The 25873-nt window shown below is 48.5% G+C and overlaps 7 protein-coding genes and 1 non-coding gene across 8 annotated transcripts; 5 read left to right on the top strand and 3 right to left on the bottom strand.

Annotated features, from left to right (window-relative positions):
* Positions 1-383: 383 nt before the first annotated feature.
* Positions 384-4741, top strand: TRV_05830 (glucokinase, putative; the record flags this gene model as incomplete). The annotated part of the gene is made up of 5 exons (XM_003020011.1): positions 384-1948; positions 2110-2430; positions 2611-3136; positions 3208-4501; positions 4617-4741. The coding sequence occupies 5 exons, from the start codon at positions 384-386 to the stop codon at positions 4739-4741; spliced, it is 3831 nt and encodes a 1276-aa protein (XP_003020057.1).
* Positions 4742-5017: 276 nt separating this feature from the next.
* Positions 5018-5808, top strand: TRV_05829 (allergen Asp F3; the record flags this gene model as incomplete). Its single annotated transcript, XM_003020010.1, has 4 exons — positions 5018-5067; positions 5196-5308; positions 5373-5536; positions 5617-5808. 4 exons carry the CDS (start codon positions 5018-5020, stop codon positions 5806-5808), a joined length of 519 nt encoding a protein of 172 aa, XP_003020056.1.
* A 420-nt stretch (positions 5809-6228) lies between these two features.
* TRV_05828 (uncharacterized protein) lies at positions 6229-8895 on the top strand (the record flags this gene model as incomplete). Its single annotated transcript, XM_003020009.1, has 2 exons — positions 6229-6555; positions 6622-8895. The coding sequence occupies 2 exons, from the start codon at positions 6229-6231 to the stop codon at positions 8893-8895; spliced, it is 2601 nt and encodes an 866-aa protein (XP_003020055.1).
* A 216-nt stretch (positions 8896-9111) lies between these two features.
* TRV_05827 (uncharacterized protein) lies at positions 9112-10276 on the bottom strand (the record flags this gene model as incomplete). Its single annotated transcript, XM_003020008.1, has 4 exons — positions 9112-9642; positions 9725-9756; positions 9913-10013; positions 10074-10276. The coding sequence occupies 4 exons, from the start codon at positions 10274-10276 to the stop codon at positions 9112-9114; spliced, it is 867 nt and encodes a 288-aa protein (XP_003020054.1).
* A 783-nt stretch (positions 10277-11059) lies between these two features.
* TRV_05826 (FAD dependent oxidoreductase superfamily) lies at positions 11060-12246 on the top strand (the record flags this gene model as incomplete). The annotated part of the gene is made up of 3 exons (XM_003020007.1): positions 11060-11097; positions 11155-11744; positions 11813-12246. 3 exons carry the CDS (start codon positions 11060-11062, stop codon positions 12244-12246), a joined length of 1062 nt encoding a protein of 353 aa, XP_003020053.1.
* Positions 12247-12435: 189 nt separating this feature from the next.
* On the bottom strand, positions 12436-12507 carry TRV_05825. The gene has a single exon. It is a non-coding gene; the product is annotated as a tRNA-Met (tRNA).
* Positions 12508-16242: 3735 nt separating this feature from the next.
* TRV_05824 (serine/threonine protein kinase (Kcc4), putative) lies at positions 16243-20215 on the top strand (the record flags this gene model as incomplete). Its single annotated transcript, XM_003020006.1, has 4 exons — positions 16243-16844; positions 16903-17631; positions 17695-19856; positions 19998-20215. The coding sequence occupies 4 exons, from the start codon at positions 16243-16245 to the stop codon at positions 20213-20215; spliced, it is 3711 nt and encodes a 1236-aa protein (XP_003020052.1).
* A 5421-nt stretch (positions 20216-25636) lies between these two features.
* On the bottom strand, positions 25637-25873 carry TRV_05823 (uncharacterized protein; the record flags this gene model as incomplete). Its single annotated transcript, XM_003020005.1, has 1 exon — positions 25637-25873. A coding segment is annotated over one exon (237 nt), but the record flags the coding sequence as incomplete, so codon positions are not given.

Raw genomic sequence — 25873 nt, 5'->3', positions numbered from 1 at the left:
TGTTCCTATACGAATTGTCTTAGTAGTAATGCTATGTTCTGTGCAAAAAGTACTTGTGCCTGGATATCGCTCCGCGGTTTATCATGCCGTCCTTCCATGGTTGTTCTGAAGAAAAGCCTTGACCAATCTCTAATTCTATTTTTATCAAGGTTTGGTTGAAGCTTGTCTTGGCACGCATTGAAAAACGAGCTAGTCCAAATCTGGTTTTGTGGAAATTTATTTATCCTAAAGTTTATTGTTAGTCATCGCCCGCGCGCTTTGCATCTCAGAGCGAAAACAGACAAACAGGAGCTTTCAAATAGATTGAAAAAAAAATATAAGAGTTGATTCTTATTACTATTTTATATCTCTTTGTATATTATACAAGTGTTTCACAGTAAATCATGTCAGGATCTTCTCTTGAATCATGGGCTGTCCCTCGACTTGCTAGACTCCTTCCGTTGGACGAGGAATCTCTCAAACAGGTCATATCATATTCATCCTCGCTTTCCAAAGACGAGTGTGCAGTGCATTTGAGAAACCTGTTGGATGATTCCCCAGCAGCTCTTGAGTTTATATCTGCATTTAATTCACGACGTGGCAAGTCGGGGCAGCAGAGCAGCAATAGCAGCAACGGCCAAGGAGGCAGGAGTGGACAGATACCCAAGAAACTAGCAGGAACGAAATCTCAGAGGGATGCTTTGAAATCTCCACCTACCACCAGGCAACCGGAAGGTTATGGAGATACCAGCGGCGGTTATACTAAGCCGCAGCGGGAAGAGAACTATATGGCTAGTAGTAGCGCTGTGGTCAGAGGTGCTTCAGAGAGCATATCACCAGGATCGTCATCGAGAAACCCATCACCAGCTCCCTCACAGTCGAGAAATAGGCTGCCTCCATCTGCTACTGGCCCCATGATATCAGAATATCTACCAAACGTCCGGTCAAAAAAAGTTCCGAAGAATTTTGGACAACATAATACTGCACCGTCATCATCGAGCAATAACACTGCGCAGAAAAAGACTGGCCGTACAGCTACCAGCAACAACAACACTAGTACCACCACTACTACAAATAATATAGCTGATATCACATCTGCAATTGCCGCGTTGGAAATACTAACTTCAAATCCTTCGAAAACCCAGGCACGCAAGTGTAACTGCAATGCTTCCATCCATCCTCTCTTCGCGCCCGCACCAAACTGCACTTCGTGTGGGAAAATAATATGTGCTCTGGAAGGCATACAGCCCTGCTCATTCTGCGGTACTCCAATTCTCTCTAGCGAGGAGGTCGAAGATATGATCCGGGAACTACGATCTGAGCGTGGCAATGAAAAGATGCGAGCTCATAACGACAGCTTCCGCCGGGATGACCACGCCCCAGCTGTCACTCGACTAAGTAGCGAAAGCAACCAAAAGTTGACCGCTGCAAAGGCTCATCGTGACAAGCTTCTTTCTTTCCAGGCACACAATGCACAAAGAACTCGGATTTTAGACGAGGCGGCTGATTTCGACATACCAACTTCGTCGTCGACACAGTGGATGACCCCAGCCCAGAGAGCACTGGCGCTAAAGAAGCAACAGCGCATGCTACGGGAACTGGAAGAGCAGTCCAAACCAGAGTGGGAGAAGAAGAATGTAGTGATGAGCCTGGAGGTGAAGAAAGGGAAACTCGTTAGGACGTACGAGAAAGCAGAGCAACCAAGGGTGGAAGATACCGACCCTGATGCAAACGCAGAAGAGGCAGTCGAGGATACGACAGAGTCTCCTGGGCTATCTGTAGAAGAGGGAACCTTCTCCAACAATCCCTTGCTAAAGGGCGCCGGCCTGGTCAGGCCTACATGGAAACCATCCGGCGAAGGCAGCGACAAGCCTCCCGTACGAAGGAGAGAGCAGAAGCAGACCTGGAGACGAGTCCAGGATGATAACGACGACAACGAACAGTGGATTCTTGACGGTGGTCTGCATGGGTACGATAGGGAATCAGAGCCCGCACAGTGCGGATAGTCGTGGTCTCTGCCTGAGAGCCTCACGTTGATTGATATCGATAGCTAGCCACAAGCGTAAAAAGAAATATGCCGTCGTATTAATAACTGTCTGTCGGCAGGGCCTTTGATCTCGCATTACGTAGCATCAACTTGCTTGTTAATTATTTCTTCTTCTTCTTCTTCTTCTCGTTGTTCTTCTTCTTCTTTATGTCAAAGCGTGGGGGATGCAACCGGTTTGATCGCTTCCTGCAACGTCACTCTCTTCTCCTACCTCGCCGCTGGGCAAACTGGGGCCTATCCTCATCACCCTCCGGCCGCTGCGATGTCAATGGCCGCGCACAAGTGATCAGGGACACGAAAAGACACCTATTGGCCCTGCAACCACAGCAGGACAGGAACAACGAGCCAATCTCTCTCGCCGCCTGGGGTTTTGCCTCGGGGCGTTTCCCACGGGTCCAGCCCGGGCGTGCCAACCCTTAAATCTTGTACCATCGATGACGGCCAGTGACGTCCACATCGCAGATATCCTCCACATGAACCAGGTTTCCGGGCTTCATGAGACATGCCGGCCGTCAGTATACGTTTCCCTCCGCTCTCCAGAAGGCCTTGGTAATTTGAGTTAACTTGTAGGTATCCATCTCTAGGCCGCCCAAAGAAAACACTGGTAGGGCCGCAAGGCTCCCCACCACCACAGACAAAAAGCTGTCCATATTTAACAGCCTGAGCCCGTCACTTTACTACTTTGTCCTCCCCATAATACTCATAATAATACATCTTCTCCTTACGTCTACCGCCCCTGCTCTTCCCGCAGACGGCCCGAGCATCCCCCGCGTGTCGTTCCTGAAGTCCTCGCCATTGCTCTTCTTTCTCGCCTCTCGCCACAACACCCAACAGACACCACCCGAATACCTGCGCCAGTGGTGCGAAAGCCCGTATCTCCAAGGCCTGCTCGATCCGGAACAGATCTTTTCTATTTGCCCCTCGAAGATGGCTTCTGCGGTTCTGGAGGAAGCAAAGCGGATTTCCGCGGGGTTTGAGTACTCTACGGAGGAGCTCAATAAAGGGGTGGAGGAGTTTCTACGCGAGATGGAGGTTGGACTGTCTCGAGAAGATTCTGGGTTGAGCCAGATCCCGTCGTATATTACTTCTGTGCCCGATGGGACGGAGAAGGTGCAGTATTTATCCTTCGCCTAGTTGGAGATGACTGGCGCTGACGCAGCATTTGGTTCCGGTAACTACAGGGCGTGTATCTGGCAGTCGACCTTGGTGGTACCAACCTGAGAGTCTGTTCTGTCCACCTGCATGGCAACTCCACCCATGAGATGATACAATCGAAATCCGCCATCCCCAGAGAGCTGATGGTTGCCGAGCATGGAGTGGAATTGTTTAATTTCCTAGCAAAGCAAATTGAGGCATTCCTGCGAGAGCATCATGCCGAGCAGTTCAGTTCCCACGTCGAGAAAAGGCAGACTGGAGAGATTAAGGAGCCCTATGCCGAAGAGCAAGTGTTTGACCTTGGGTTCACTTTCAGTTTCCCCGTCATCCAGCATGGAATCAACAAGGGTAAACTATATCGATGGACAAAGGGTTTTGACATCCCTGAAGTGGTCGGTAAGGACATCTGCCAGCTGTTACAGACAGCGATTGATGAGCTCAACCTGCCCGTTCGAGTTTCAGCCCTCATCAATGATACCGTGGGAACGCTGATGGCCCGGTCATATTGCTCTCCTGGAAACTCGAGGACACTAATAGGTTCCATCTTTGGCACGGGAACCAACGGAGCGTATGTCGAGAAGATGCCCCGCGTGACGAAAATGGAACGGTGCAGCAGCAGCGCATATAATAAGTCAGCTTCTGAGATGGTGATAAACGCTGAGTGGGGTAGCTTCGACAATTCCCTCAAGGTGCTCCCAAACACTGAGTTTGATATCCAACTGGACAATGCGACCTTCAATCCTGGGATCCAGATGTTTGAAAAGCGGATCTCGGGCATGTTCCTCGGTGAAATTCTTCGTCTTGCTATTTTGTCGATGGTGGAGAACCCTTCTGTCAGTCTGTTTGGTAGTCCGGCCACGATTGACTCTAACTCGGTCCTTTATCAGGCCTGGGCAATCGATGCTAGTATTCTGAGCATTATTGAGGGCGATGACTCGGAGGGCCTACAGGCCACAAAGGAGCAGCTACGCAAGGACCTTGGTATCATGGATGTGAGCACCAGTGACTGCCAGGCCGTCAAGCTCCTGGCGCACTCTATCGGCAAGCGTGCAGCACGACTGGGGGCTATCGCCCTGGGCGCCATCGTTATCTCCAGCGGCCGGCTGGCAACAGATGAGGTGGTTGATATCGGCGTTGACGGCAGCCTGATCGAGCACTACCCCGGCTTCGAGGGCTATATTCGGGAAGCCTTTCGCGAGATACCAGCCATCGGACCGGCTGGAGAGAAGAAGATTCGGATCGGGATTGCAAAGGACGGTAGCGGTGTAGGAGCAGCGCTAGGAGCCCTGGTGGCCAAGAAGACGTCTCAAACGCTGCAAGGTTAGGCTGGTGTTTTACTTGTCTGTGATCAGCGTGGCAGGTGTGGGTGTTCTTTATATACGTGTACCCAGGCATGGAGTCACCGCCTGTGCTATCATTTATCTACCATCTCTAGTCATGCCGCCTATCCGAGCATGTCCACTCTCAATGACGTATATAATGCAAAATATCACCATCAAGCTCACCATCAAGCTCACTATCAAACTCACTATCAAGCTCACTATCACCATCTGTAGTTAGGTACATCGTACGATGCAACTCGCTGCCGGCGGCCGGGTACGGAAACGGCATTTTATGTCATCAATGCCGGGTGGTGGGGCACCGGGGGGCGCAAGGGCGGGACATCGAGATAAGGATAAATAGCCAGCAGCGACGCCTGCCTCGCCCTCGTCCTCCTTTTCCTCTCTCTCGTCCCCCATCTTGCTCTGCCTGTTAATAGCCACAACCTCGCGGCCGCTCTGCTGTATCGAGTTCTTGCTGCTGAACCCACGTTTAACCACGTACACTACTTTCACAATGCCTGCATTGAAGTCCGGAGACGCTTTCCCATGCGATGTTCTCTTCAAGTGAGTCTTCAGATTGACCCTTTTATATTAGGCATGCTGGACTTGTAGCTGGGCCAGGCAGTACTGGTTGGTCAAGTAATGCAGCTGTGGAAGCGGTTTCAGGCTAACCAAGGATAATATCTTAATAGGTACATCCCATGGACTGAGGAGAAGAAGGGATTCTCTACCTGCGGTGCCCCTATGCCCTACGATGCATCCAAGGAGTGGAGTAACAAGAAGGTCGTCCTCGTCTCCGTTCCAGGTATACGCACCCCCGTAGGACGATATAGGCCCCCTTGAATGCCTGCAAACTGACAACTGTACAGGTGCCTTCACTCCAACTTGCTCTGCTACCCACCTCCCTGACTACATTGCAAAGCTTCGTGAATTGAAGACCAAGGGCGTCGACATCGTTGCTTTCGTTGCCTACAACGACCCTTTCGTCATGAGTGCTTGGGGCAAGGCCAATGGTGTCACTGGTGATGACATTGTAAGCTCTCCCTCTTACCCCAGGCCTGCATGATACTGCAAAGTCACACGTCTGATCATGTTCAAAATTGTACAATATAGCTCTTCCTCAGCGACATTGAATCAAAGTTCTCCAGTGCCTATGGCTGGACCGCCCACGAGGGCCGCACCGGCCGCTACGCCATGATCATCGACAACGGCAAAGTCGTTTACGCTGAGAACGAGCCTTCCATTCCCAATGTCACCGTAAGCTTGTCCCACTCGCCCTTCTTCCTGGGCATTCAGTTAGACTAACTGGGCGTGAAACAGGTCTCTGGTGTCGATGCCGTCCTCGCCACGTTGTGATTTGCCTTTCAATAGACATATAGATTAAGGCTTGGTCCGTGGAGGCGTCTAGAGTCTAGATATGAGTTAGCAGTACTTGCCCATCTAGATTTAGAAATATATCAATGATAAATGATATTAATAACATGCCAAAGTCAGTCCCTGTTTCATAGAGCCTTGCTGAGACATCCGTCGTCGACCTTAATAAAACAATAACAAGACACACGAATCTGATTAGATAATCCCCACTTAAACTCAATCTTATCAAGATAAGAGTTAGTTAACGCTAGTCCAAATACGGAAACCTCACTCTATTTTTCTCAACTTTGTTGATTATCAAAATGTCTGAAAACTTGCAGGCTGGGTTCATCAATCCAATGACTCCGAGGCATGGCCTCAAACGGACCCAACAAGCGCAAAGGCGCATGGGAGTCATCTTCGTTTCTACACCGTAAGCGAGTGAAGATACAGGATGCTCGCACTTTGGCCGTCCAGAGCTCTGACACAGCTCTCTCAAAAACCGGGGAGCTCGATGTTGCGGCCTTCGTTGCTGCTCGACAGTTCGAAATTCGTGCTCTGGAGGCTGGTATTCGAAAATCCAAGAATGCAGCTACGACACGCGCTTTTCAGCAGGTGCCTAAGAACCTCAGGCGGAGAACCGCGAGTCATAACGTGAAGCGTGTACCTCGTCGATTGCGAGCTCGAGCCAAGCGGGAGGTATGTACTTTCTACTTTACAACCATCATTTATAACACAGTGAACTGATGACTCACCTGAGTGTAGATGATAGAAGATAACACACCGACTGTCACGGCAAGGCGAAGGAAACCGACTCAGTTGATGCGACTCAGGTTGGAAAGTGCTCGGCGACTTCAAGGCCTTAACGCGCGCTCAAAGGCAAAAAGACAAGTCGCAGCGAAGGCCAAGCTAGCACAATCCCCTCATTATGCTGGCCATGATTCTGAAGTTGCCCCGCGTATCCCAAAGATAAAAAAGAACAAGCTCTCCCACCCTCATAAGCCAGCGTCGAAATTCAGAAACCGCCAGATTTGTAAGACATGGCTGCCAACTCATATGTTTCATGCCAAACGGGCACATCTCACAGAACCAAAAAACCCGCTGTGGAGATTTGCGATTCCATTGACACCCACAGAGAAATGCTATCGAACAACCCACCGTGCCAGCGGGGCTAGGGGTGCAATTGCCTGGGACATAAGCTATATGTCCACAATTGGCCTGGAAGGAACATATACCAGCCTAGAAAGTCTTTTACGAGCGCTAGGCGTGAATGGACAGAATGCATGGGGAGGTAATGAATACAAATGGAGGAACGGAACTCGGAGCTTACGCGTCTGGGTTTATGAAAGGGATGGACAAAAGCGACCTATTGCTCCTGTCCAGTTGATTTGGTGCCCACCCAAACAAGATGAAGATATAGAAATGACAGATGCTGACTCTGTCCCCAAGAAACTGCAAAAGTCAAAGACCCCAAGACGACGAATGTTCCTCAGAGCCCACCCATCTGCTTTCTTGCAGCTGTGGGAGGAGCTCCTGAAGGTGGCGAAAATCCAGAAGCCTCAAGTGATGGTTGAAGACCTCAGGTTCGAAATAGGGAGTATTGAAGTCGCGGGACCTGGTTCCACGGAAGCCTTGCTAGGTGCTTTGAAACCTGCTCTTCCCCATGGTGTGGATGTATGGCCAGAAGGTTCACCTGAATCAACCTGGCTCTCCCTGGCCGGGTTAACAAATCCGGCTTCTTTACCCCGGAATGCACTTCTCTCCTTCAACATCAGCGACCCACGTCTTCGTTTCCCCCCAAAAACTATCAAAATACCCAACTCAGCAGAAAGCCATACTAAGTTAATGGAAACATTGGCTTCGTGGAAGCCGGATTCAACTCAAAAGTTGCCTCCAGATCTGTTTTCTCAACCTGCCAGGCGCAAGGCTTGTTGGCAGCTACCGTCGCAAAAGGCAATTAATAGAAGAAAATCCGAAGTTAGCCCAGGGGAGAATGTTCCCCCGAAATCAACTGACCCAAACATTCCCATAATCCTCCTTGCCTCTAATAATAGCTCAAAGAATTCCAACTCACAAGGCTCCTGGACAGTTTTACTACCATGGAAGTGCGTGACTCCAGTTTGGTATTACCTGCTCTACTACCCCCTTTCTTCTGGAGGAAATCCCCGGTTTGGCGGAATCCAGGAACAGCAACAGCTTGCATTTGAGTCAAAGAAGCCGTGGTTTCCAGGCGACTTCCCTGGAACCAGAGCTGGGTGGGAATGGGAGATCCGCGAGAGAAAAAGAGAGAAGGAAGTCTGGGAGCGTAAGCCCAAATCAAAGCGGGTGGAATATAACAGCGTTAATCTTGGGAATGGGAAAAGCGGTGAAATTGGTCAAGGTTGGGCTTGTGACTGGGAACGCCTACTTTCAGGGCCTGCCTCGATGGCTGTGAATCATGGGGTTGGGCCAGGAGAGAGACATAACCAACCAGGTAGATCCGAAACAGCTGAGGCGGATCTGATTATGCCTCCAGATCTCATCCAACTTGACCCCTTGATTGCTTCTGCGATAATCTCGAAATTGAAAAAATCAAACCAGCTTCCTGCCTCAATGGAATCTCTCTGTCAGAAGCCTGCACTTGCAACTGTTTCCATCACTCTCTTGGGTCGAGGGACTCCTATGCGACGTTCGCGAATCTACCGTCTCCCAACCTCAGATCTAGAGCTTCGATCAAAATGGCTTTCCCTCTTAAATCAATTAGAGGGACCATTAAAGAAGACAGGGAACGACTTTGAGGAGCGGGCACATTTACCAATTCCACAGGAAGAGGACTTATTGGGCTATGTGACCTCGGGCAATTTTAATCTTGCCGCAGGAAAGGGGACGGGTATTGGTGCCATATTAGTCAACAGGATATGTCCTCACAGAACCCTAGATGACTCTAGTGCTCCTTCAACTGATAAAGACCGCCACCAAGAAGGTAAGCTTATGAACGTATGTATTATTAGAGCTGCTGGGGAGAGTGTTGGAAGACTAGGACGCTGGGAGGTTGCCTGAACGTACTGGGTACATATATCAAAACTGCATTACGCTTGCTGCATCGTAGCTATATATCAAGAGACAACGTAGTAGATTATGCACTTCTCCCATTTCCACTTACTGTTGCTATGGTACACATGCTAGGAAAACTGTCTAATAATGGCGTTACAATATAGTTTTTCTTCCTCAAGGCTCAGATACTCTACCCAAATTGTTGGCTCATACCAGGCTCTCTCAGCTTATCATTTTTTGGACCCATTCCTTTTCTAGCCTTGCAACTTCGCGCTTGAAAGTATCCACCTCTTGCCAACAGTCTAATGGTCGCTTCTGGTTATCACGCAGGCATTTCACAACTCCCTCCCTTGCAGTTTCAAGTTCGGGGTCTAATTTTCGGATCGTAGGCCTGGTGGCCAGTGATTCTCGCAATGCCTCAATTTCCTTAGCAACCCTTCCGCTGCTTATCATCTTGGGATTAATTGCAGCGGCTTCATCATTGCTCTCCGCAGGCGCAGCAGAGGTGGCCGGAACACGGTCGAATTCGGTACCGGCAAATGGGACTCGAGGAGACTCAAGGGATAGAGGCTGGCTAGCAAGAGTAGAAATGTTGCTTTTGGCTGCTGCGGGCCCCTCAGGTGGATATGAAGCTGCTATTCTCTTTTCGATATCGGCGAGAGTTTGCGTCTCACGTTCACGGATGCGGTTCAGCTCCTCAGCAACACGGGCTTGGATATGAAGCTCTAACGATTGGGAGCGCGAAGCATCGGTCTATTTTATGGGATATTTTATCGGTACTTAGTGGATTTGGTCGGATTGGAATATGGTAAACGGGTAGCTGGTGTATGATTACCTCTGAGCTTGACTGTAGCGACTCGACAAGGACTTGGGAGAATTGAACAGGTGAACTGCTGCAGTTATTGGTTATCAGCAAAACAGCCTAAATAGCATAGTTGCTAATAAGCGATTACCGCCTATGTCCGGAGGTGGGTGGTGGGTGATGGATGAAGATTTCGCATCGTCATAATAAGGCAAACGAACCTGCTAAACACATGCTTCCCCCCTTTCTCCGAGTCCGCCGGTTTTGAAGCGCCTGCTCCCATGGCTTTTGGAAGTCAGTATCCGATCCCAATTTGCGCAAACTAGACAACTTTCGGGAAGTGGTTGTGTTGTGTAATTTTCCCAGGTCGAAACGGACTCACCTTGTATGCGTCACGGGTCCCAGAAAAGGGCCACAAGCAAACAGCAGTATTTCAGTTATCACAATTAATAACAGAATAGCCTCTGAGTTCGTCGAGGAGACGCCAATTGCCGTTGGTCTCGGGGTTGCTGCTTCACCATCGACCGCAACCTGGACGTAGTTTATCAACCTGGAGGTTAGAAAATATGATGACATAATATCCATCACGTGTATGTCACGTGACGGATACTTGCTCTCGCAACCAACAACTTCGGGGACTCAAGAATGGGACGAAGCGCTTCCTCTGAGCAGTGGTTGCTGTCAATGTACGAGGTAGCCAGCCAAGGAAGAGGAGCATGGCGGTGTATACACTATATTGACCGAGTAAACCCTCCTTGAAGATGAAATCCTTCCATCTCTGTGAATTTCGCAATTCCATGAACGGATTTCTCAACACGAGTCAGATGATATAACGATTTCAAAATAGTTCCCGTGTATGACTGCATCAAGTGGTCTCACTGACTCGGTCTAGGTCTTACCCTGGTCAACTAGTGCGAAGGGCGCCGATGTCAATATTCTATTCGCCACAAGTACAGAAATCCGTCCGTTGTTGTTTGGGTTCAGCTGTGGTCCTCAGGCTGGAAGTGTCTGAAGCTGCCATCAATAATAACCAGCCAGTGCGGGCCACACTACGCTAGTGGCAGAATCTCGTAAGGGCGTTTTATATGGGGGATTACTTGGGCATCTTCAGCATTCCGCATGTTTTGGCTTGATCTACAGAACAGGAAGCTCCGGGGAGAACTCCGGGATAAAATGTTAGCTAAAAATTGCTGCGGCTTTTATATACAAAACGCCCCACTCGGTCACCCTCGCGTGTTGGGATCGCCTTGCTATATATATAACCAGCAGTCCTCAGATTTCCCCAGAATTATTATCCACCCATAGAACGGGGTAATTACACAGATCTCTACATTGAGAGAGCAAGACCGAAAAAAACTTCCCGTCAAGATGCAGGCTCGTGGGCAGGAAACCATAGTGGTGATCGGGTGAGTCAGCATACAAAGGCCCAGTTGACATTGGCATTGAACTCATATATGAAAAAGAGCTGGTGTCCTTGGCCTTTCGTCGGCCTTGGAATTGATCGAGAAGCCCGAAACATCCAAATACCAGATAGTACTTGTGGCAGATCACTTCTCAACAGATCCCCCAAACCCCGTATACGCAACCACAAATGCTGGTGCACATTTTCGTCCTATTCCTGCCACAGATACCCAGACAGAGCTGGAGAGTGATCATGCTGTAAGAACATACTCTCGGTTCAAGAAACTTGCTGAAGAGGAACCAGCGTTTGGCATCAAATTCCTGGAAGGAATTGAGTATGTATCTGGGCCAGCCGCTGAGAAATATAAGGCAATGAAGCCGAATTACGTGAAGCAAGAAGGGTTCCGGCTATTAGAAGGCCCCGAAAAGCCGGCAGGTGTTGATTTTGCCGCGAGATATGAGTCCTTCATAGTCGAACCCGACACTTACTGCTTCCATCTTTTACGGCGCTTCAGACTAAAAGGAGGTAAAATCTTACGACTCAGGCTGCAGTCCGTGGAAGAGGCTTTCTGTCTGGATGGCTACAAGGTCTCGCTCGTTGTGAACTGTAGTGGAATGGGGTTTGGGGATCCAAAGACCTTCATTATTAGAGGTATCACTTAACATTTAGCTGCGTTGATTTGTACTATGCTGAGACCGAGATCTGACAATTCACCATAGGTCAGACATGCCTTATTGCAGAGACTGCTACAAAAACGGTGACACAGCAAAACGCGGATGGAACATGGACGTTTCTGGTTCCTCGACCTCTAAATGGTGGGACCGTCGTCGGTGGTACAAAGGAGGTAGGTGACTGGAACCCTACAGCTTCTATAGCGGTCAGAGAGGAACTTCTTCGCAACGCTGCAAAGATGTACCCTGGCATTGTCAACTCCAAGGGAGGCTTTGATGTCATCAAAGACATTGTTGGCCGACGTCCTGCACGAGAAGGAGGAATGCGCTTGGAAGTCGAAACCCTCCCTGATAACAGGCCAGTCGTCCATGCTTATGGAATCGGCGGCAGAGGTTTCGAGACCAGCTGGGGTATAGCTGAGGATGTTCAACGCATGGTGACGGAGACTCTTGGAAAACGGCCGTTAGCCAGCCGTCTCTGAGTCACTCGCTGTTGGCAATATGTCTCCCTGAAATGGATGCTACACAAAATTATAATCTCCATGCAACCGGCCCTAGAAAAGACGAGTCGTGTAGAGGTGGGAACGTCAAGGCTCCTTTCTGACTTACTTGACCAAAAAGTAACAATATATCAATTAGTTGACTTCACAAATGATATCAAAAAGAAATCCTAGCATGTCTTGGTTTCGATCCAAGGTCCTCCGGGTTATGAGCCCGGCGCGCTTCCGCTGCGCCAACATGCTTTAATTGATGCGATAAACTAGCAATAAAAGGCATATAAGTGGAATGAGAAGGCCTTTATCGGAGTTAAGGGCGATATCATTGGAAGACACATGCGCTCTCTCTCTCTTTCATTTCCTTTTTTTTTTTTTTTTTTTTTTTTTTTTTCGCCTGCTTTGTTGGTGCTGGTGTTGGCGAGTGGAGACGGTCGTGTGAGTCATAGCAAGATTTTGCACTTGGCCACATCCCAAAAGGCTAAAAGTTGGAACACTCTTTTCCCTTGTGAGCTTTATAAAGGAGCATCCGACAATAAACCGGACACAATGTCTACTTCATGCTAGGGAGCGAAGGTGGGTGCTATTATACGATGTCCCAGGTGTTGCTGATTGCATAGATCAAACCGATGCAGTGTTAAGGATTCTTCTACAGAGAGTAGCCATGCTATACGCAGTCTACACTGGATATCAATGCACAAACGGATGCGAGACTAACCTGAGACCAAAACACGGTTCCTATCGGGTTCTCACCGCTCGATCTGGGGAAGGAGGAGGCCTTGCAGAGCGCTGTTTCATGGGAGGCGACATTGAGGTCATACCTCACGACCAGTTAGACATTCGAGTAAGACAAACGAGAGGAACCACGTTGTTTGTAAAACAAGAGTCCGTATAGTGACTTCGTGTCTTGATGCCTTCATATTCGGGTCGAATATTCAATACACTGCGTGCGTTTGCAGATACCGAGTGCAAAGTGAATGTTAGTGAATATTTTCCATGTTGCAGGGCTTATCAAAGCCCTTTCAAGGCAGCTTGTACGGCCAGGTACCAGTTTGGAGCCACGGGTGCGCGATAATATGCTGATCAGCTCTCGAAATTCGACAGAGCCTGCTCCAAATCGTGAGTGAGGTGACTCCATGACAGCAGGGTAAGAAAAATCAAGCAAAAAAAAGGTTTCTCCCCTGCCAAGCCATTAACTTGTCTTATCAGGAAGCTTGAATTTCTCTCAGCTCCAGCGCACATCAAAGCAGGGCGAGGGATGGTAAGTAACGGGGTGGAGGAACGGCTCGAAAGTAGCTCTGATAAGCAAGGCTAGGAAGAAGCAGGTAAAGCAAAGGGAGGACCCCGATAACCCGATGCATTGCACTACATCGGTTAGCACGGTCTGCATCATCGAACCCGACCGAAAGCGCAACACCCAGTTCCGGCCTGTTGAAGAGCTGGGACAGAGAAACAATATCAGAAGACGTGATCCGAGGAATGTCTGATTGGGTAAGTGACTCCGGGTGCAGGATGGTTGACAATTTGCATGCAGGAAGCACGGCCAAAACTTTCCTTTTACGTGCAGGAAGAGTGCCTCCGGACTGTGTACGGAGTACACTTTCCACTTCATGCACAAGAAAAAAATGGTGTGGATGACATGTCAATGCAACTTACAGTCGACATCCGAATGCGTAGGCAAGGTACGGAGAGTAATTGGTCCCCTCGTTTGCGGCTGCATCACTGCATGACAGTCGGAAATTCCGGGACCAAGGGTCTTCGTCGATCAACAGTATATACGGGGGGTAGGCGATCGAAGCGGCTTGTCCAGACTCTTTACTAGAAAGAAGAGCACAAGAGCTTGACAGGTCCTAGTGTACCAGGTATTGCTCCGGATATCAATGTGGCTGTAAGAAGCAGGCAAGCTATTCCGATAGTCTGTCGCGATCCTTAATGCTAAGAAGCTAGTGGAGGCTGTTCGCAGGACCTCTGAGCCCAAATTCATTATTCTCGTAACCCGGAAGCCTGCATTTGATATTCCCGTCCCTAGCTAGGTATAGGTGATTTTCGCTAGAAACAACCAGTCCCAGGATGCTGGGGGCCCCAGTGAGCTGCAGATGCATGTAATAGTTTCTTTCCCCATAGTCGTCGCAAGGCAAGCGGAAGCAAAAGAGAGGAAAGGGAAAGAAAAAGCAAAGCGGGAGCTGCGAATAAACGGAGGACGTGTTGGAGGTGAAGAAGCTAATAATAATAGTTAGCTAATTAAACACCCTCTCCTTTAGCTACTTGACCAGGGAAGCGCTTGACCTTCGAAAAAGCACCGGGGATTTTTGATGTTGATATCCGGATGTGGATGTGGGTACAGCAAGTCGCTGCCCTGGACTTGGAAATAGGTACTCCATACTCCGTACGGAGTAGGCAATAATAATGATAATAAAATTGGACGGGGCGGGCGGGCGGGAGGAGGCTGAAGCGGAGCGGAGAATCAAAGTTCCGGGCCGGCTTGGTACCTGCGTCCCGTCCGCTTTGGGCAACTTCAACTTCAACTTCATCTTATCAACAATATCGGCTTCGAGCTTTTCGAGCTTCGAGCCAGCGCGGACAACGTTCTGCTGAACAGCAGCCAGCAACGAGCAACCATCAGATGGACACACCGTCCGACGTTGACGAGCTATCCAACCAGGCTGCCGCGTTGGACAATGCCGACTTTTTCTGGCTCTGCGAGATAGTTCAGATTTTGGACCTGTCTGTATCACCACGCTTGGCCACAGGATCATCTGTTTTCCCTCGAACAAAGAACAAGCAAAAACGCTCGTGTTCCGCTTTGCATATGTTGTATTTCTTGTGTACTACCGGAAAGCCACAGACACTTCCTCACGTACTCCCATGGATTCCGATGTTGCTTGGACTTTCCTGGCCATCCAGCCGTGGAAAATTGGGAATCAGTCTCTTAGTTGGCTAAGAGCGACAATGGCAGGATGCATTGCATCTTGTCGATATTCTGTTTCTTTTATTTCTGTAGATCTCATTTGTTGACAGCAGCCATGATTCAGCCATTCCTATATCGCTGAATCGAACCTTTGTTTTCTTACCGCGTTGCCTCCAACTCCCCCCGCTTGCCTGATTCTTATCATTCCCTAAAAGCGTTGGAGTAGCTATTTCTGAACTCTTATTTATGTACTACCGTTGGAGCCGTGCAGACTTCTGCACATGATTTGTCTACCGCTCATACATGACAATTAGGAGAGAAGAGAGGAGTAACAATAGTTATATATCACTTCCTGGAACCGGAGCCATCTCTCCCATCTTTGAACTGCAGAATACTGCATTTTCTTGTTCCATTTTAGGCATACACTCCATTGGAATCTCGTTCCTCGTGGGCTTCCCGATAAATTTTTTTATTTTATTTTATTTTTTACTTTTTATTTTAATATCAGTTTTCCAAACATCTTGCTGGCCGTTTGCTTGAAATTCTCCGTTGAGATATTCTCAAATCATTAAACCCTTTCACAGTGCTTTGACCCTCAACCGGTTCTCTTTTAAAACGAGTTCCAGGGCTGCTACCTTGCGAGTGTCAACATCGTGAGCTAGATTATTTATTCTAGCTGTCATTCGATCAAGCTGGTGTGTACGCTTTATTTCACTTACCCTCTTCATCCTTAACCGAGCCTGCCATACCCCCATACCATATTACTTCGCAACTGTCTATATTGACAGTTTAGTATCATCTTGTTTCACTAAGGGTGGAATACAGCATTCTACCAGGCTTTTGCAGTTTGGTGTCTGCTTATGAGGTGCCAGTTCGACTAGCGCGTTGATATAGGAAGCGTGTTCCTTTGCCTTCACACTATACTTACCAGAGTCACGCGTGATGAGTGCAAGTTAGTGTTTACAACCACGAAAGATTTCCAGCTCCCAAAAATTTGATTTCCAACACCCTAGCACAAGCTCCTCTATCATTCCTTCGCAACTACGCGACCCTGCTAACACCAGCTTTCCAGCTTGATGGAGGTCGACTCAGTGAGCAACCGCAGCCAGCGACCGAGGCCGCCTTTTGGTGATGCACAGAACCGCGCAAATATGGCTCACCCTAACCTGCAACGGTCGCGTCATATTACACTCTCTCCATCTTTCGAGAAGCTTAACTTGGACGGACCAGATTCAAAGCCTAATGAGATTATGGAAACCACGTTGACGCCCGTCGAAAATAAACGAATATCAGCTATTGTCGAGGGCCAACCCAACTCAAACCGTAACTCTACGATCTCCACCGCCTCAACCACATCCACAAAGTCTCGACGCAAGACTCACATTGGGCCATGGCAGCTGGGGAGGACGCTTGGCAAAGGATCGACAGGACGGGTACGGCTTGCAAAGCATGCTGTAACTGGCCAATCTGCAGCCATCAAGATCGTCTCCAAGCGTTTTGCAGCCATGGTTCAAAGCCAGAGCATTATGGTTATGGATAAGGTATCGAGAATCCCAGGACTCACCAAGGAGTCTAGAGCTATTCCCTGTGGAATTGAAAGGGAGGTGGTTATTATGAAACTCATTCAGCATCCAAACGTAATTGGCCTCCTCGATGTATGGGAAAATAGAGGCGAACTGTAAGTTAATTTTTTACCTACCCTCACATGTTTTTTGTGACTAATTTTGGTTGTAAAGGTACCTTGTTCTCGAGTATGTGGAGGGAGGGGAGTTATTCGAATATATCTCTGAGCATGGACCGCTTCCTGAGATTGAGGCTGTGCGACTCTTCAGACAGATAATCTCGGCCGTGTCTTACTGTCAAAGATTTAATATCTGCCACAGAGATCCCAAACCTGAAAATATCCTGCTTGACGGTTCATTCAACGTTAAGCTAGCTGACTTTGGAATGGCAGCCCTACAGCCCGAAGGCCACATGTTAAATACTTCATGTGGCAGCCCTCATTACGCCTCGCCCGAGATAATCTATGGAAAGCCATACCGCGGCGATAAAGCTGATATTTGGAGCTGCGGGATCATACTTTACGCTCTTTTATGTGGGTTTCTACCATTTGACGGGGGTGACCTGCGAAACACACTCAAGCTTGTTAAAAAAGGAGAATACATGCTTCCGCCCTGGATGAGCGAAGAGGCTATAGATCTGGTTCAAAGCATCCTTCAGAAGGATCCAGAGAATAGGATAACCCTTACTGGCATGTGGGAGCATCCTCTTTTGAAAAAATATGAAAATCACCCTCTCTTAAAGAGTGGGCTTGCTATTGGTCTTGCGCCGCCTCTGCCTTTGAGGATGTACAGTAAAGTCGCTAATAAGCGACAGGACATCAACGTGGAGATATTACGAAACCTTCAAACACTTTGGCATGCTGTCGATTCAGAGGAGTTGATTGAAAAACTCCTTGGCGAAGAGTAAGTGTTACCCAGTTCTCACATGGCATGACTGATATCTTTCTAACTCGTAACAATTAATAGAGGCAACCTTGAGAAAGTATTCTATCGGACCTTGCAAAAGTTCCGGGAGGCACAACTAGAGGCCTCTGGTGAATTGCCACTCAAGCACTCCAGCAGTGACTATCATCATGCTCCAGCAGCTCACATCAAGGGTTTATTCACGCCACCTCAGTCATGGAAAGGCTCTAGATTCTCCCTTGCGAGAGGAGGTTCTCTTAAAGATGGTACTTACCGAGAGCCGTCGTCTCTAGGCACCATATCAACTTATGACCCCTACCGATCCTCACAGACGCCAACTCCAAACCCACGAGCGGAGTTTGCCAATGTTACAATTCATAGACGGCCAACTCGCATGACAGGGACTGCCCCATCACCATCACCAAATTCGCCTAGTCTGACACCCGGTCCCCCCTCGTCTTACACTGTTATCCAAGGATTTAGTTCCCAGAAGACCTCTTTGGCATCGTTTCGATCCTATAGTTCCCTAGGAAGTTCTCGGTGCCGCGCAACGGGCTCGAAACATATTAGATATCGTCGGAATGTTAGCTTCCGACATCTTCACAACCTGTCAGGCAGCTACACTCCTGTCAGAAAACGGGCTTCTACTTCAGCCTCACAATATTCGCTATGTCCAAGCCAGCCAGCCACAGCGCAAGCCGCAAAAGCGCAGACCGCAACAAAACTTCAGGGACAATCTCCCGACCATGCCGACTCACCTACTACACCTACACCTCCGTTGATGGCTCGCAAACGTGACCCCGCAAAACGGGATAATGTGGCAATATCCAAGGCTAGGTTATCATGGAGAGAAGATGCGAGAAAGGTGTCAGCTGAACTTGAAAAGCTATGTGAAGAAGCATTCAACCAAGTATCTGACTCATCGTCAGCCACAAAGGGCCCCTCCGAAAGCAAAGGGGCATCAGATACTTCTTCAATGTCCTCCATATCCAGCAATGGAGAACCGGAACCCAAGGTCGAAGCCATAAAGGATTTACTCCCTAAGCAGCCACAGGAATCGCCTCGTACATATGCTGCCCTGGAGCTGGCCGAGGCTCGGCGTCGTCTTATAGAACATTCAGCACAGGCCGGTGTTAATGGACTACCAGACTATCTCAAAAATGTTATTGCTCACCTGGACCGTCTTATTGACGGAGAGACTGCGAGTTCTGGTAGCAAACCAATGACCAAGCAGACTCTGGTAGCCCGGGAGTCAACCGGACGCCTCCCAGTTATATCTGAAGAAAATTATTTTGAGCCTGAATCGAAGTCCTTCCTCCCACCACCTGAACCAACTAAACCATTGGACCTGGGTCTGGATAATTGGGAAACCAAGAAGTCAATTCGTGTTGTGAATAATGACTCTATGAAAACCAATCCAGACAGTGTCACATCGTTGACTGTCCAAAAGAAGCAAACAGGAGAATTGCCTTCGTTGGACTGTGCGTTTAAATCTTTTGAATTTTCAGGATACCTTGCGCCTGGATGCAATGAGGATGATGTCTCGTCTCCTCGGGATATGGTAGTTAGACATGACTCTGGTCTGGATTCCATTGACGAAAATCCGAATTCTGCTAGAAGCAGCGCAGCTCGTAACTCGGATGAGGCTAAGAAGTGGACTTGGTTGAAACCCCGTCAGAACAGCAGTGATACCACTGATACTGAGGTATCTAGAGATAAGCCATTTACAGATCTCCTTGATCGAATGCAAGAGGAGAGGAGAAAGTCTGCTTTTAGCAACATTGAACAACACTTCAGAGATTTAGGAGCAACGGCCGGTGGGCTTCGACTAAAGAAACTCTTCAGGAGAAAGAAAGCTCCTGGCCGCATCCACAAACTTACTGACGAGGCTGACGAAACTGATGTTACAAGTACCATTAGTGACACTGACAGCAAGCCGAACGATAGTGGTGTTGAGCTAGATGATGATAGCACAGCTGCAACAACCCCCATGCGCAAAAATAGCGATGACATACCACTGACCACTGCTAGCTATACCAACACTTGGTTTTCGAGGTTCATGCTCATGAAGCCTGCCTTCAAGGTGCTTGCGCTAAATATCTCCAAGCCACGTGCAAAGAAGGAAGTTGTCAAGATATTCAAAGAGTGGAAAAAATACGGTCTTGAGGGTCTCCACCTTGATAACCAGAACGACATTATCTGCGGATCCGTGGGGGAACTGAACTGTAAGTCGAAAGAAACACAAACTTCTGCAACTTTAATTAAGCATATTTTTATCACCATCCGGGTGGGCATCATGGAGTGGGCATTAATTTTTTTTTTTTTTTTTTTTCACTTTCGAGAGACTTACGATTCATCAATTTTAGTCCTCCGGCTTCGACCAGTCCAGTTTTCGGCCGAGTTCTTCTCCGTGCTTGAACATGGCCGTCATGCAAACCTCAGCCTTATTCGCCTTCGCCAGGACCAGGGAGCATCGTCGTCATTCTACAAAGTGGTCCAGACGCTTAGGATGGCCCTCAAGGAACGGAACTTTCTCGTCCAAGATACTCGCCGGGCTAAGAAGATGATCAAAGTCCTTGCTTAGGAACTCCCCTCGCCTCCTTTCTTCTGGAGATTGGAGGCTCGATCCATTCGGTGTAACTACGCCTTGCGAAATGTTGCATGGAAAATATCAATGTGTTACTCAATTGAACAACGACTCCAGTCGGTCTCTTTTGAACTTGGTTCGACATCACTCTTTTTTTTATATTCTGTTTTCTCATCCAATTTCCCTGCTACTTGCTGGCTTAGTTTCTTGTCACGATACCTTTATTCTCCTTTTTTTGTTCGATTTGGCTTCCTGGACAAAAGTTGCACCTTACATTCACACCCAACACAGCCGTTTTTCTTCTTGTAGCCATCTGGCACCCTTTTTCTTTTTGCCTCTATATTTTATTTTCGTTGTAGTTAAGTTGGTTGTAATATGTATTATACAAGCTGGCTGATCTCCACAATTCGTCTTCGTTACCATCGCACCGGTAAACAGGGTGGTTCTCTCTCTCTATATTTGCATAGGTCTATTACTACCGATCGATCTAAGTATTCGAGCTCCATCCGTACGGCCGGGACATATCCGTCCTTTCCACGCGACCCACATAAAATAATCACAACGAGCTAGATAAGCAAATAGGTGTATATAATTTATAATGGCAAGATCAAGGCGTTTGCTACTTCTCTCCCTCCACTGATCAGTCAAATTGAGCTATCAAAGCAAAATTAAATAACAATACGCAGTCATTGGCCCCTCGTAAGAAAGGGACATAACCACGCAACAGCAAAATGAGGGAATAGGGAGGAGATCAAGGGGTAATGGAAAGGAACGCAGCTGCAAAGTACAAAAACAAGAAAAAAGCTCAGAATACCACCCACCCAAACAAGGATATAATATGCCAAACAAAAGCCAACGGGTACCACACTCGAAAAAACACAAAGGACAATAAGGGATAAAAAAAAATTCAAATAGCCGCCCAACGTTATCTCATCCATTCTGTCCTCGCTCCCTCTCCTCTCTTTTTGTTGTATTTTTTGTTGGTTGTCATAAACCCGATGGTTCGAAGTTGATGAATGGATTGCACCATGCCTTTCCGTTCCGTACGCTCCATGCCATGATAGCTGTGCTTGCGTGAGATGTGGGGTGGTGGTCCTGCGGGAAATCGACGTGTAGTGTATGGGGAATATAAAACGTATGCGAAATAGCCAACCGGAAAAAATTCAATAGGGGAAAGATCTGGAGGGATTGGTACATGGAACGCAGTCAAAAAAGCTACAAAAGCAAAGGATTGAAAGTAGGGGCAAAAGGAAAGGGGGAATAACTGGAGAAAAAACGAAATAAAAGTAGACAAAAAGCTCAAATAGCCCCCGCCCACCGTCATGATATCGATATTTCCCAGTAATCCGATATGACCGGAAAAGATAAAGGAACTCATCAAGCCATGAATAATAGTCGCTGGAACATAAAACACAAGAAAAGACAGCAAGCCACTCGGATGTCAGGAAATGGGGAAACATTCAGGCCATTGGATCGTGCCGGCTGAAGTGTTTGCCGTAAAGTATGCAATGGCAAGTGGTATGGTAATGACGATAATTAATGGGTTGCCCCTTGTAGTGTATAAGACTTTTTCGCGAACGGAAATTCCAGAAACAGACAAGCAGAACGCACGAGATAGGATATAAGCATGAACAAGCCGATGAAAATCAGGTTGCTTGCAATTAAAAGTGATGCTGATGATGTCTTCCAGAGCGTAGAAATCTAGTTGAAGATGGTGGTGGGAGGAAGGAGTATAAGAGAACGTGGTGTTCCTCAGGAGCCTGACGGACGGATAGCATGAAGGTGCAGGTAGACGCGGCATAATGCAACGCAACGTATTGATAATGAATAATAAGGTGTTGGTAGGTATTGGAGTGGGGATAAACCTCCGCAGCAACGCGAAGAACGCGCGCCGAAAATATGGCAAGGGTATGATAGACCAGGCCTTCCAGGAATGGCGTGTATTATTGACTTTCCGCAAGACGCTGGTTTTAACACCGAGTGGACCAAGGTTGTTATGGACCAACTATCCTCCCAACACAATATTGTCCCGGGATACGTGCATTGTTTTTTTCCTTGTGGACGGTTTCAACCTGCTGTATGAATGTATGCTGATGCTCCTTTGTTCAAGACACGGCCGCCTTATGAAATAACCAGCTCTCTCCCTCTCTCGTGACCGGCACTTGAGACGGGTGTGTCTTCCATCGATCGATTAAGAAAAAAATCTCCACTCTCCCATGACGAATTATTAGAGTTAGATCCCGTAGCCCTTCAATTCTCCCATTCACCATGGCTGTTGTGATCTGTTCTGCACTGGAATAACCCCAGTCTTTCACGCAAGAGATGGTTGGAATTATTTGTTCAGCCCTCCCCGGTTGAGAGCATTCAACATGTCGCTATCAGTAGAAGTGCGAGTGCGTTGACCTTCGGGAGGTCCCAGCATGTCACGCACACTAAGCCCACTCCGTCCTGGGATAGCGGGTTGTCCCGGTGGTGGGGTCGGGCCGCCTTCCCTGGCTGGCGGAATTGAGGATGCGTTATGCAGGGGTTGAAGTGTTGGCAAATGCGCATTGGTGGTTGGGGTATGCGCACCTGCACGTGGAGGGGTGCCCTGGGCAGGGTCATACGAGTAAGACGAATGGGACGATAGACGTCTGTCCTGTTGGCTCGTAGCATAATAAGGCCCGGGGGCGGGAGCGGGATGTGCGTAGCTCGGACCGGCAGTGGCCACGGAAACCGGAGGCAAAGTCGGCGGCTCGCCGTACTCGGGTCCACCTATGGAGTTGCGGCGGGGAAGAGGCGCGCGCTGCGATAGAGAAGAGTATGAGGAGCCAGAATTTGAAGACGAGTGGGATGGCTGACGAATGGAGGAGTGGGAGGGAAAGTCATCGTCGGTGAAGGGGCGTTTGCGACTCACCGGATCTTGAATTATTGGTGGTGGATGAGCCATGTGCGGAGGGAGATTGGCTCGGTCATCAGGCCTTCCGTATGGCGGTGCATACATGCCCTGTGGTGGTGGCAAAGTTTGCTCTGGGGCTGGGTGGGCAATTGGTTGATGTGGGAGAGGCTGTCCATGAGGACCATACAGGACTACGCCTTCGCCGGGCCGTCCTCTACCAGCTGGATGGTTTCGAAGATGGGGGTAAGCAGTATGTGCAGGCACAAATGCTTGTGCCTGCGAAGAGACCGGAGTAAACATGCATTCTTGATTGAACCGAACACAGTTACTGCATCGACCATCCTGAGAGGTATCAAAGCCAGAGCATCGAATCTGGATAGACTCATGTTAAATTCTGAAGGTATGGATTAGAAGAGGAAGAATGCTACTAACCTTGCGTCGGCGGCAGTATCGACAAGCTATGGCTGTTCTCTGCCTGGGAGCTGCTGCCTGGTAAACGACTGGCGGCGGGCCAGGTGGAGGTGCGCCGTACATGTCTGGTGGACGTTGATACGGAGCGGCATGTGGATGTGGGTGAGGTAGTCGATAAGGGTCCTGCTGCGGATGTTGTTGCGGGATCGCAGTCATTCCGCCGGCTGCTGGAGGGTATTGATACGGGGACTGAGAATTGGAAGGCTTGAGTCAGGTATAGATTAGCAAACGCACCAGCTTATCACAAATGGAAAGAGAGAAGCAACAAGAAATAAGAGAAATCACGGCTGAACATGCGATATGAGCAAATTAACATAGAATCGGACCAAGAGAACGGAGGAGAAGAGCAACTAAAACATATATATAATAAAAAAAAAAAAAAAAAAAAACGGATAGAAAACACAGACAGGATCAGCAGCGGCAGGAAGGAGCTACGCTATATATAAAAGCAAGGAGGTTCAAGGGAGACAGACTGGATATTGGGGAGAAGAAGGATAGTCAGACTGGGAAGTATTCCAGGGTGGCGGCGGCGGAAGCTGCTGTCCTTGACGGTCGGGGTCGTTTGACATTTGTTGTTTCGTGGTCTCGATTGGAGAAAGCAGACACAGGCAAGACAAGTGGATCAGACGGGAAGTGCCTTATGCTTATATATCTAATCGGCAATAAGCAAATGGGAAATACAGGCGGCGTATGAGGAGGCCTGTAAGCCGTGACGGAATGGACAGGGGTGGGTGCAGGATGCAGGATCCAATGTTGACAAGAAGCAATCGAAACGGCAACGAACTTGCGGGACCACCGGGACCCGGGACAGGGATGTCACTAGGTCGGATATCGTTTCAAGATGCAAAAAAGAAAAGAAAAAAGATCCCTTCAGTGTCTCTTTTTTCTTTCAATTTTGTAAACTTGCGGTAAAATTTGTATCTGATCTGAAAATATCTCAGGCCCAAGTGCCACGACACCGACAAGGAAGACTGCAGTTGCTGATTCGTGGGCCTAGCATAGCCCTATAGGCGAGAAAAGAGGGTGTGTGTGTGTGTGTGTGTATGTGTGTCTTTATGGCGTATGTCGGATCTTGGAGAAGTCAGAAACAGAACTGTCGATAAACAAGGTACGAACGAACGAAGGCAGGTAGGTATATGTGTTTCTTCTTCTTCTTCTTCTTTTCTCAAGATTTTAAGAGTGATAGCGAGGAGGCAGGCAAGCAAGTAGCAGTAAACGTCAACTTCACAGCCGGAGGTAGGTGGTGATAGGCAGATGGGTGACTGTGATGGGAATGGCGTGGTAGGAATAATAGCAACAGCAGCAGTCAGGCGGGCAGGCGGGCAGGTAGACGAACCGGCTTTTTAAAACCAGTCTAATGCAGGGTATCAAGCAACTGAAGTATAGGACGTAACACCGAGGACGGGTTCCGGCAGTAGTATCAGTCTATAATCTGTGTCGTTTGCAGGTCCCTTTCCCCCCTACTCCAGTATATATGTCTTGTTTTCTTGTCTTTTTTTTTTTTTTTTTTGAAAATGGTCGTCGTGGCAAGGCAAACCTATGGGAGACCGAAAGATGGAGAAGAAGAAGCCACCTCTTGATTCGGGAGGGGTTGACTCCGGCTGATTGCCAGCAGAGATTAAAGAGCGTGGGTTATCCACCCCCCCCTCTCCTCTTATGCAGCTGATGCGGACCACACAGGAGAGATGTTCGAACCGGAGGATTTCTCACAGTGAAAAGGAAAGAGAGAGAACGTGTGTGAAAGAGAGAGGAGCCGATTTGAGCGGTGAGAAGAGGCTGTCCCTGGTGTCGTATTTGCCCAATCTTCCCACCGGAGAAGCCCTGGCCCGCTACTGACGCACTCGATTTGACGGAGAAGTAGAAGAGGGAGGAGCGGGATCCGCAGAAGAGGTGCTGATCGTGAAGAGAGGAGCGGAACCGGAGGGAGTTCTGACTCTCTTGTCTTCTCTTTTCCTCACGATCCCGACGCAAGCAAAAGAAAAAGGAGATCGGTATTATTTGGCAACAAATGACGCAGTTCGCAGAGTACAAAGGACGCCAGCCACCCGGAAGTAGATACAACGAAGAAATCAAGAAACGGAGGAGAGGAAAAGAAACACGGAAAGCAAGCAAAACGGCAAGAGAGAGAGATAGAAGAGAGAAAGAAGAGACAGAAGAGAGAGAGATAGAGAGAGAGAGAATCGAGAGAGAGGGAGAGGACGGGGGGGGTTTACCTTTTTTTTCTGCGAGTCGAAAAGAGACGGCGAGCCACCCACTGGCAAAAAGAAAGAGAGAAGGAAAAGAAGAAGGAGAAGAAGGAGAAGAAG

The sequence above is a fragment of the Trichophyton verrucosum genome (genome assembly GCF_000151505.1).
Source record: "Trichophyton verrucosum HKI 0517 chromosome Unknown contig00651_1.f1.exp, whole genome shotgun sequence".
In the NCBI taxonomy this organism is placed as follows: domain Eukaryota; kingdom Fungi; phylum Ascomycota; class Eurotiomycetes; order Onygenales; family Arthrodermataceae; genus Trichophyton; species Trichophyton verrucosum.
The sequence above is the reverse complement of the archived record's forward strand: the minus strand, read 5'-3'. Positions and strand labels throughout refer to the sequence as shown.